General features: G+C 54.0%; 1 protein-coding gene across 1 annotated transcript in view; it reads right to left on the bottom strand.

Annotated features, from left to right (window-relative positions):
* Positions 1-952: 952 nt before the first annotated feature.
* The window catches only part of CRYL1 (crystallin lambda 1), an 80,562-nt gene continuing 70,460 nt past the window's right edge, over positions 953-11,054 (bottom strand). The window contains exons 6-8 of the mRNA XM_082435131.1: positions 6,946-7,051; positions 1,867-1,973; positions 953-1,513 (exon numbers count right to left, since the gene is read on the bottom strand). Of these exons, the coding sequence (XP_082291257.1) occupies positions 1,400-1,513; positions 1,867-1,973; positions 6,946-7,051 (327 nt within the window). The 3' untranslated portion in view covers positions 953-1,399. The remainder of the gene's footprint in view (positions 1,514-1,866; positions 1,974-6,945; positions 7,052-11,054) is intronic.

Genomic DNA, 11,054 nt, shown 5'->3' with positions numbered 1-11,054 from the left:
CTTCCAGGCAGAGTGCCAGGTGCCCTGCCTGTCCAGCGCCACCTGGGCAGGTGACGATTTGGGGGTGGGGGATGTGTGAGCTCTCCGCTTGCTGTAGAGCCAAGTATGGTTCGATCCAACCTAGAAAACCGCCAGGGACGCCCGGCCCTGGGTCCGGACTCAAACACGCAGGTGGCTGTCAGGGACACAGCCCAGGAAGGGACAATGTGGCAGCTCTCCCAGAGGCCCAGGTGGCCCTGCGGGCTGTCCAACAGGAGCAAGACCTCGGCTGTGGCGAAGGCAGGGTGGCAAAGGGGGTCCAGCTCGGGAGGGTCCCCAGGGCCAGTCAGAAGCTGGCGAGAATCCCCGGCCGGGCAGCCCGAGGCCGGCTCCGGGGAGCCGAGGGTCTCGCCCAGGAGCGCCCCGTGCTACAGCCGAAGGGGGGTCTCCTGCCGGCCCGCCCCCCCTTCTCCCCCCTCCTCTCCCCCGCCCCCTTCCCTCCTCTCCCCCCCCCGCCCCCCCCGGGGGCTGGGAGGGGCTCCAGAGACGGAGGACTGCGCGGGGACGGGCCTGAGGGAAGGTCCGCGCGCTCCAGCGCCCCGTCCCTGCTGGGGGCTGCCCTGCGGACACCCACCGGCCCGGGGTCCCCAGCCTCTGCTCAGCCCCCGTCCTGGGTGCGGCCTCCACAGCCCAGGGTCACCCTCGTCCTGCTCACGGCCGGAGACGGCAGGCCGTGTCACTGGTCACGCGCTCGCTGGGGCGGCGTCGGTGGGGTGCACGCCACCCCCAGAAGGGGCTTTCCAAGCCCACCCGACCGCGGCGCCGTGGGAAACACTGGCCCAAACTGGGGGTTGTCCCCGAATGACAGAGGGCTCTGACCAAGATCGGCTTACGACTCGACCGTGGTCACTCGAGATAACGTCCGTCATCAGGATCACCGACTTAAGCAGAAAGAACAGAAGGAAAAGACGTCTTTATGGAGTCAAACGCTTTTATTTGGAATAAGCATCAAGAAAATGAAGGGAGTTGCCTCATAAGTGCAGGGCCGCAGAGTACTCAGCAAGAGGTCAGAAAATAATTATAAAACTATTTTGCAGCAGATTAAAATAACTTGAAACTACGATCACTGGCTATGAAATGTATCCACATGTAATCACACGGGAAGTAAATGGTAAAATCTTCAGAGGATTTGCTCTCTCGCCTGCCCTGGTGGCAGGGGTTCCAGCCCGCAGACCTCAGTGCTGCTCTGACCCCCAGTCTGGGGCACCACCCCGTCCACCGGGGCGCCTGCCTAGTGGAGAGCAAGTCGGGCCCTGCCTGCTGGGCTCCCAAGGCCTCCCAGCGTCTCTGGGCCCCTTGACAGGGGCTCGTGCTTCCAGCGAACGGGCTCCAGCACGGGCAGCAGTGGTCGCACGAGGCTTCACTGGGGCTGCAGCTGGCTCTTCAGTCTGGCAAGTCTCATGAGGCATCTGTCCCTCCACTCCCTCCTGGCAGCTAAGTGCTCCGGGTCACCTGGAACCTTCACGCACATGGCCTGGGAACAGGAAAGAAAAGAACAGACAAGAGGGGGAAAGGGGAAAGAAGCATGAAGAGCAACTAACTTAGCAGGAGGGAAATTACTCCTATTTATGCAAACTCTGAATCTGCTTTCAGAGACAAAAGAAGCCTGGCAAAGCCTCAACTAACATAACTTTCCAAATCCAGAGGGGCCGACGGTTCCCTCAGACGAGTCAAAATGAGCTGCCAGTTCCTTGGTCACACGGCTCGGAGGGTCCCCTGAGACCCTGACGGGGCTATGGACAGTCAGGAACGTGGAACCTCAGAGTCAAGGCAAAGAGCCTGGCTACAAACGAATCCTTGCCTTCCACTGGCACGGAGTCTACGCACCTGGTGCACTTTTTCAGCTGCGGCCCCGGAAAACTCTGGAATGGGTCCAAAAGTCTTTAGGACATGTTTCATGCCCTCGCTGTACCTGTCACAGTAGCTTAACATACCTGGAAGCAGAAGAAAACAAGAATCCCCAAGTCAGAGAACTTCTGTTTACGCTCAAACCAAGAACGTGTCCGGAGAGTCTTGCCCTGGGCTCACCCTCCCGTGGGTGAAGCAGGGCTGCGGGTGGGAAATGCACCCCGGTCAGCGGCCCTGGGCTCACTACTCAAGCTTTTCTCGGCAATAAAGGCCCGAGAAGTGACCCGACCTCCAGGCCTGGGTCAGCGCCTCTCAGGGACGCTGGGTCGGCCCACGTTCCTGCTTTGATTCCTCGACTATCACATTAATCCTGTTTTCACCACAAGCGTCTCCTTCAACAATGTACCTATGAGGTTACTTGTGTACATGGCTCGAATGCATTTTCTAAGAACCAAAGATGTCAAGTTCAACTAAATCCGTTGCCCACTCTGCTCTTATCCCTGGATTCTAGCTGGCACTTGACCCACCGGGCGGCGGCGGCCTTAACACGGGCTCTTTACCCCAGGGGCTGGCTCGGCTGTGGCTGCTGGGTTAGGGCACCGCCAGCCACCCGCCCTGACCTGCATCTGAGCCCCGGCCACACGACTTCCCACTAGGCCCGCGGGTTCCGGGCCCTCAATCAAAGATGGAGCCATAGGATTCTGGTGGAGAAGCACATGGAGAAGAGGCTCATCCTGAGGGTGGGCGGGGGGAAGCGCCGCACTTAGGAGCAGCGCGCGGGCAGCGTGGCAGAGCCCGACTCCAAGAGGAAGCCCGTCAGCTGCCCACACGCGGGGCGGGCTTGCTGGACTGGCCAATCGGCACACAGCGTGGCCCTCCCCCCCCATCCCTCCCTCCTGCCCGCCAGGCAGGTCGCATCGGGAGCCTGGCCCCAGAGCCTGGCCCCAGAGCCGCTGAGCTGCGCTGGCCCTTTGCCAACCTCTCTCAAAACCAGAGAGACTCAGCAGTTGGTCAGTCAGGCTAAAAAGATAACAAAGGAACAAACAAAACTGCAGGATTTGCAGAGATCCAGAGCTGGGCCCTCACCGACCCCACGAAAACTGCGTGATTCATTTAAAATAAAAATGATCTCCACTAGATACGCCTTAAAAAAGAAAAACAACTTCTGTGGGGTTAGTTCTGGTGCATCTACACTGATGTGAAAGCCTAAATTCGCTGATTTCAACTGCATTTGTCCCAAATCGTTTGCCTTCTCTCTGAGGGTGATAAAATGATACCCACTTTGTCTTAGGAGAGAAAGTGGTTCGAAGGGTGAGAATTCGAAAATGCTACCTTTCTGACGTTAGCACCTGCAATTAAGTGGTGGGCGCTCCCTTTTAAGAAGAGGGGTTTCACTGTGTTTACCGGAAGCACCAGGGGATGGTCCAGAGCTCAGGAAGGCCCCCCTCGCCCCCCCAGTTCTCTTGGATGGCTCAGCATCTCTGGAACATGGAAAACGCCCCAGACACTTATTCACTTTTGGAAATTAAATATTTACTTCACTGTGCCTATTTGTTGGTTTATTCAAACTCAAGGTGATAAAATCCAGACACAAATACAGCTTAGTCGTGTTTGGGAAGCAGAGACGCTGAACCGAATGAGCTGGAGAGACTGAGTGAGAAAAGATCAGGCAGATGTGCTGCAGCTGCGAACTCACCCACTTTCGGAGAAACAAGCTGCCCCGGCCCCCAACCCCCAGCAATGAGCCACGGGACTCAATTCAGGTGCTGTGTTTCACCTCTGGGTTACTTTACGTTTTCTGAACGAGTGTCCCTCTTTCACTGCCCCTGTGAAGTCATCTGAGTCTCCCAGGGGCTTTCTAGAACCTTTTTTCCCTATTGCCTTTTATACAATTTGTAGTTTTAAAAGGGCTTTTATTTCTTCAGAACAGAATAAAATATGGTGAAACTCTTTACAGTCCATAACTTCTCCCCAAAACCAATGAAAACTTCAGTCTCATTAGCATAAAAACACTTTCTATAAGATGCACTCAGCTCTCAGGATAAACAGCCCGTTGTTTGTGGCGAGGCTGGGAGCCTCCACTCGCTCCAGACACAGGAAGTTCACAGTGACTTACAGTCAGGATCTGCGGTGTGCCTTATTGACAACTTTCCAGTGAAGGTATCACTCTTACTATTATTTGCAACACATCCTCTTCCATTAGAGAGTAAAAAAGGAGGCTTTTAAATATTTCCAACGATAATTTTGGCTTCTCTACACCATGAAAGGTGAACTGAGTGGGAATAATTCTAGAATAACAATTTCACTGAAAATGGAAATTAGGGACTTCCCTGGTAATCCAGTGGTTAAGAATCCACCTTCCAATGCAGGGGACGCGGGTTCGATCCCTGGTTGGGGAGCTAAGGTCCCACATGCCACGGGGCAACTAAGCCTGTGCACTGCACCTAAGACCCAACACAGCCTAATAAATAAATAAATAACTATGTAAAAAAAAGAAAGAAAATGGAAAGGAAAAAAAAACACTTCACCTTTTATCCCACTAGTCTGCCCTTCCCCCATATCTTCTTTACATCCATGCCCTCTGCTCTGTCAACAATACCGTCTTCCAAAAACTCATAGAGCTTAGCTTTTTAGAAGACTCTGAACCTACCTTCTTAAGAGATGCTTATACGGAATAAGAAAAGATGGGGGGGGTGGGGAGAAAACAGATTCTCATGAAATTAGATTTAGCTCATTTCACTGGTTTCTAACTTGAGCCCAGTGTCTGCACGCCGTGTATTCTCATGTCACCCCTGTGAGCGGGGGGTGGGGGGGTCACTGCTGCTATACCCATTTTACAGGTGGGGAAACCGAGGTGCAGTGAACTGACGTTCCAAGGTCATCTAGCTTGCAGGTCAGCGGGGCGCTGGCTGGCTCCACCAGCCAGAACCACCATTCTGAGAGCCGGCGCTGCCTTAAAAAGTAGCCAAACGGAGTAGGCATGCTGGCCTCCTGTTTCTCAGGTGCTATTTTATTAGATTAAAAACAAATTCTAAAATACCTCTACCACTTCCAGATAAACTGTAGCTTTTAAAGACTAGTAACTAGCCTTAACCTGAGATGTTGGCTTTATATAAAACTATATCCAAAAGGAAGAATTCTTGATATATTCCGGTGACACTGTGAGGAATAACGAACACTTCCATTGATGCCAAGCCAGATCTCAAAACTGTCTAACTCTGGTCTTTGGAATGCTCTGAAGTTGAAAACTACATCCGTCCACCACTATCATATTAAGCCAATTAGGTTTTCTTATCATTTCTGCTTTGTTTGAAAAATTGCTGTGGGCCTCCTTCCTGTCTGCACACTATTTGATTCTTGAGTTTCTGGTTTCATCGGCTTCTGTTTCTATTTGTTTGAGAGTTAAAGCTGTTCTCAGTCTCTCCCTATAGATTTCTCGTGATACCTGAATTATCTTATTTTTCTCAAGAAAAAAAAAAAAAGGAAGAAAGAAAAAGAAAAACATGATGGTTACCAGGCAGCGTCTACATCCATTTCAAATGCTTAAATACGTTCCTCACTTTTAAGGTTCTGGATGAAAAAAGCATTTGAAATTTTCCAAGACTTCATTTTAATGAGCGAGCGTGGGAACCCCTGCTCGCTGCTCTCTGCACTGCCCCTCTCCCCGCTCCGCCCCGGGGAGAACCGTCCCGTACTGAACCACTTCTGGGCGCACACGTGTGCAGCTGGGCACCAACGCATCTAGGAAACTGCTTGACTCACTCACTGGAAACTATATTCCACCAATTACTGTGGTGAGAAGTGACTGAACTAACAGGGAAACACCGTGGAACTCTAAAATCTACGTCCAACAGACTCCCAGGGGTCACCTACTCCGGCCCCCGCCCCCCGACCTCACTGCAGGAGTCTCCCCTCAACCCAAGCGTCTGGCAGGTGGGCACCAGCCTCCGGCCACTCAGCTCCCCGCTCACAGCAGGGCCTCTCCGCACATCAGCTCCAGGTTCTAGAAAGTTCCTCCGGCCGTTTCCGGTCTTCTGTTCTAGCTCCAGCCCCACAAAAGACACAGACAGACAGACAGACACATACTACTCCGGTCACCTTCCTCTGGATATGCTCCAGGTTCTCAACACGTTCGTTAAATGTAGACCATGGAGCTGAACACAACATTTGTTTTCTCTTTGTACTCAAGTTTCACAAGTTAATAACCTAATGCTTAAAACAATACACAAAAATTGTACAAATTTATGACAACATAAAAAAGCACAAGGATAATAAGTTACTCATCATTTCAGCATCAAGAGACAGCAGCAGTAATAACATTTAGGTGACATTTTCCCAGATTTTTATGCATAGCTTTTTAAATTTATTTTGTCTTAATTTGTTGTAGGTTTTATTGCTTGTTTTTCAAATGACGTCGTTTTTTTCAGTTGATTAAACTCTGGCTGAAAGTTTCATTCTTGGGAGAGTCTCCCCTGCTCAAGTTATTTTTCTTTCAGTGTCACCAGCTCACTGGCTCTCACCTACTCCCCCAGCCCCTGGAGGTCGGCTTCTGGGGCAGCTGCCAGCCAGGCGTGTCCCCCTAGCTGTCACCAGCCCTTCTCCCGCAGAAGCCCCTCCCTCAGGCCTCCCCCGCCTTCTGGAAGGAGACCCACGCTCAGCAAACACGCCCAGAAGCTGCTCCTATTTGGGCAAAGGTGTGTGCAGTCGAGGTTCCGGTGGTCACATCCCCAATCCTGTTTCTTCTTCTTGCCTCTGTAAAGCACTTCACCATCGTTCTCAGGAAACACAGCTCTGTCTTCCTCAGGCTGGAGGGTCCTTGGCGGTGTCGGCAGCATCTCGCCCCCGCCCCCGCCCCCCAGCTCTTGCCACAGGGAGGTGCGTGGAGCCCACGTGGACTTTCATCTCAGCCCCTCCCTGTGAATGACGGACTGGCCGCTATCTCCTGCGCGACACTGTTTCTATTCAGTTGTAAGGAAAGGCAAGACTGACCGTTACAAAACCATGAAAGCACTGAACCGCACAGAATCCCACCTTGGACGCGACAGAACGGAAGCCTACCTTCGGCGTTGAGGTGCATGGTTTCCAGGGGCCCGATGAACGCGTACCGCATGCCCAGGCCGTCCGACATGACGAGGTCAAGGTCGCCCGGGGACACTACTCCTTCCTAAGTGGAGAGAACGGGCCGGCAAGGTGGTGAGTCCTCGGGAAAGACCGTTTCATTACCGTCATTCTCATCCTGACTTCTCTAGAGCGGGACCCCAAAATTCTCTGCAAAGCACTGCCACAGGCTTCATCAAACGCGGCGTCACAGAACTGCAGTACACAAACGGGTCCTGAAAGGAGAGTGCGCTGTGAAATGGTAGGATACCGATTCAACCTCCGGCCCCCCCACTGTCCCCCCTTCTCTAACCTACCACCCTCGTCCCGTCGGAAGGCTTCTCTGCACGTCTGCCTAAGACCTGGGGCTGTCGGAAGAGCTGCAGAGCCGTCCTCCAGGCTTCGTCCGCCTGCAAGCCCGGCCATGCTCAGCTCTTGATGCGTTCGTAAAAACGTGCTATTCTTTGATGCAAGGCAGCTTAGAGCAGTGTGTGTGTGTGTGTGTGTGTGTGTGTGTGTGTGTGTGTGCGCGCGCGCTGCTCACACGGCCCTACCCTCTACGCGTTCGCCTGCGGGAGGAGCAGGGACGCGAGGTGATGACCTGCACGGCCGCCGGGAGAGGGAAGCGGGCCGGGCGGGGAGGTGGCACGCCCCGCGGCCAGGCTGGCAGGGGGGCTGCGAAGTGTCCAGCTCTGGTTTCCGGAGCGGCTTCCTCCACGTGGAGAGGCCCCGCTTCCGGAACAGGGAGTCGGGGGTGGAGGACGCGGTCCGCCTGGACCCTCAGCCCCGGCGCGCACACGCCCCCCGCGTGGCGCCCTCCCTCCCCCGGGCCGGGGGCTCCACCGCCAGCGTCCAGGCCGCCACGAGGCCTGCGCGCCCCTCACCCCTGCGGCCCAGCTGCCGGGGGAGGAACAGTCCCTCAGGCCCCCGTGGGCGTCTGCGCGGCTGGGGGGGCCGGGGGCCCACGCAGGGCAGGGGTGATTCGGGGCGACTGAGGACCCTGGGTGAGAAGCCCTTTCCGCGTGGCTGCACACGCGTGCGCACGCGCGTGTGACACGTGGGGACGCGCGGAGCCGCACGCGGAGCTGAGAGCGCGGCCCCTCCAGCCCCCTCCCGGCCGGCTTCCTGACTCGCCCAGAGGCAAACATCCTGACGTCTGTAATAACCATTCCTTCCTCCACATTCCTGAAACATGGAGTCTGCATTCTGCCTGGTTTTCATCTTCTTGGAGACGGATTCACAGTGCGTTCTTTTCTGACTTGCGTCTTTCACTCCACCTCACGCTTTTAAGATTCACCAGAGTCGTGTGTTGCTGAAGGCGTCCATCCTCGCGGCTTCCTCGTCCATCCTACTGTTGGTGAACATCTGGGCTGTCCTAATTCCCACCGTAAACGACTGCAGAGCCGCGGCCTGGCGCGTCCTCCGCTGGGAGCCGACGTGCCTGCACCCGTGTCGCTGTCCCCAGCTGGCGCCGACCCGGGGCTTCCTATTAGTTCTAGACCATCCTTGGGTTCATCTGACTGCTAATGAGAGCAAAGCAACTCAGTTCACTCAGATACTCACCAGTCGCCCGCCCTCCCCTCCTGGTGGCAGAGCTGGGGGGGGCGGGGCATCGGCACCAGGAGGAAACACTGAACACAAGGCCCGTGGTGCCGCCCAGAACCACCAAGAAACGACTGCTGGTCCGCAGGGTCCCGCCGCCTCTCTCCCTCGCTCCCTCCGCGCCATGTCTTGGGCAGGAAGGGTGGCTCCCGGTCCTCTCCCCAGGCCACCCAAAGCCAGCTGCCAAGGCATTCCTGCACCCAAGGCTCGGGAGCGCCGTGAAAGGCAGCCACGCGGGGGCTGCGGACCCTCCCTCAGCCCTGGCCCCCAGGTCAACATTCCAACAGCCTAGAGTTTCCATTCCAGCACCAAACTGGGAAGGATGCAGACCTGGAAGCCAGCCTGGGCCTGTGACAGTGTTTGCCCTGACTCTCTTCTCCCACAACTGTGTTGAGTACTTTCAGAGCTGACTTCCAAAGATTTCAAAATACCCACACAGGGAGCCACCCAGAGTTAGTTTCGATTTTTAAGCATCGTGAGCGCTAACAGTGACCCGACTGATCAAAGCGTGAGAGGGCTTCTCCATCACCCGACGCCCTCGCATTGGAGAGGACCCGCACTTCCTTCACTCCTGCTTCATCCACGGAGGGCGGTCAGTTTTTTACCAGTTGCTATTCATTAGCTGAACAAATTAGAAAAGAGAAAAAGTTTTAATATTTCCTCTTCCTAACTGCTTCTTTCTGCCCCATTTGAATTTTCTGAGGCAGATTTGTCTAAGCTTGAGTTTTTACCCAGAAGCTAAATCCAAAGAAAAGAAACGGCCATGAGAAATTCAGCCAAGATGCTCACTGATTAGGGTTCCATGTCGCTGAGGCAAATGCCCGGGTTCATCCCTGCTGCACTCAGCACAGAACTAAAGCTTCATGTTCGGGATGTTCTGAAGGTCAAGTTGTGCTATGAGCTCCACTCCACCCAGAGCCTTAGTGCCACCTGTGGCCTAGATGTTAACATTATCAATAATAACTAAATAAATCCTTGCGATGGCATAAAAGGCAGGCCAAGCGCTCGAGTTGAATGGATCTGGTGATGACTCCCTGGATAGAGACAGGACCCCCGCAGCAGTTTGAGCACTGAAACCCCCTCATTCCAGTGTGCCTGGGGGGTCAGTATACCTCTATCTCGTGGTAAAATTCTCAAGTCACACGTACAAGGAAAAGCCCCAAGCGGTTAAAAGTTTCCTAAATCTCAGACAGAGCAATGAATACTATGATCACTGCTAGTTCAAAAGGTGGTTTGCGTCACGTCCTGAAAAATCCCTGGTGAGGAGAGCCCAGCCAGAGCGCGCAGGAGCCCCTTCACTGAACACCTCCTGCCTCAACTCACCTCCTTTAGCTAAAGTCTAAGACTCTCCACAATCCACCAACACACACCCACGGCCTGGGCATACACTTTGCACCTGGCGTGCTCACAGGAGGTTCCCAGACTGCCGCCCACAGGCAAGGTGCAAACTTCAAGTGCAATGAAAGGTCTGGGATGTATCAGTCAGGGTCGCACCAGAGAGACAGAACCACTCAGTTATAGATACGCCAAGAGATTTATGCCAAAGAATCGGCGTGTGGACACCGGCTCATCTGAGATCCCGGGCGGGAGCCGCTGGTGGAAACCTCAGCTCTGCCCTTAAGGCTGTTCAACTGATTGGATGAAGTTTGCCCAGATTATTGAGAATAATCTCCTTATTCAAGTCAACTGACTGTAGCTGCTAATCACATCTATAAAACACCTTCAGAGAAACACGGGCAACCTGTGTGTGACTGAATGACCGGCCCTCTGGCCCAGCCCAGCTGAACCTCACAGGGGACAGAGTGGAAGTTCAAAGCACGGTCCTCACACTTGGGCATCCTGGGCCTGGCACTTTGTGAGCAGGGAGAGGAGGATGGGAAGACACCACTAAAATAACGACCGTGGTGCTCGGCCTGTCCTTCAGGGGGACGTAGAAGAAGGGGGAGGCGGCGGGGGTCTTGTGTAGCTCAGGAATGCAAAATCTGCTGAAGGAGGAGCCCTGGGACTGTTTCCTCTACTGATGACCGGCTGCACAGAAACATTCTTCCTTCTAATCACCCCCTTCTCATATTAAATTTTCTTGTTCAATGCACATATTTTTGGCATGGCCTCATATTCACTTGCTTTTCTCACGTTTCTCATGCCATCTTTCCTTGTCTGGTTCTTTTTTACTATTTCCCAGCTTTTGATCTTCTACTTTGTTTTGCTCTACTTTTCACCACACTTGGTCCTGAATTTTCAAGTTTCTCTTGTGCAAACACTTCTCCACCTTGGCCAGCACCATCACCACGCGGAACAGACCTGCCTCCCAGGAATCTGGACGAGGTGATATACAGGTTCCCCCAACCAGAGCTGTCCAGGCTTCAATCCAACGTCTTAACTGAGACAAAAAAAGCTTTAGTGTGTCAGATGACAAAATGCAACATCCAAGGGCGTGAAGGAAGCCTGTGCTGGTCCAGGGTCACCCC

The sequence above is a fragment of the Balaenoptera physalus genome, assembly GCF_965194825.1.
Source record: "Balaenoptera physalus genome assembly, chromosome: 18".
Classification (NCBI taxonomy): domain Eukaryota; kingdom Metazoa; phylum Chordata; class Mammalia; order Artiodactyla; family Balaenopteridae; genus Balaenoptera; species Balaenoptera physalus.
The sequence above is the reverse complement of the archived record's forward strand: the minus strand, read 5'-3'. Positions and strand labels throughout refer to the sequence as shown.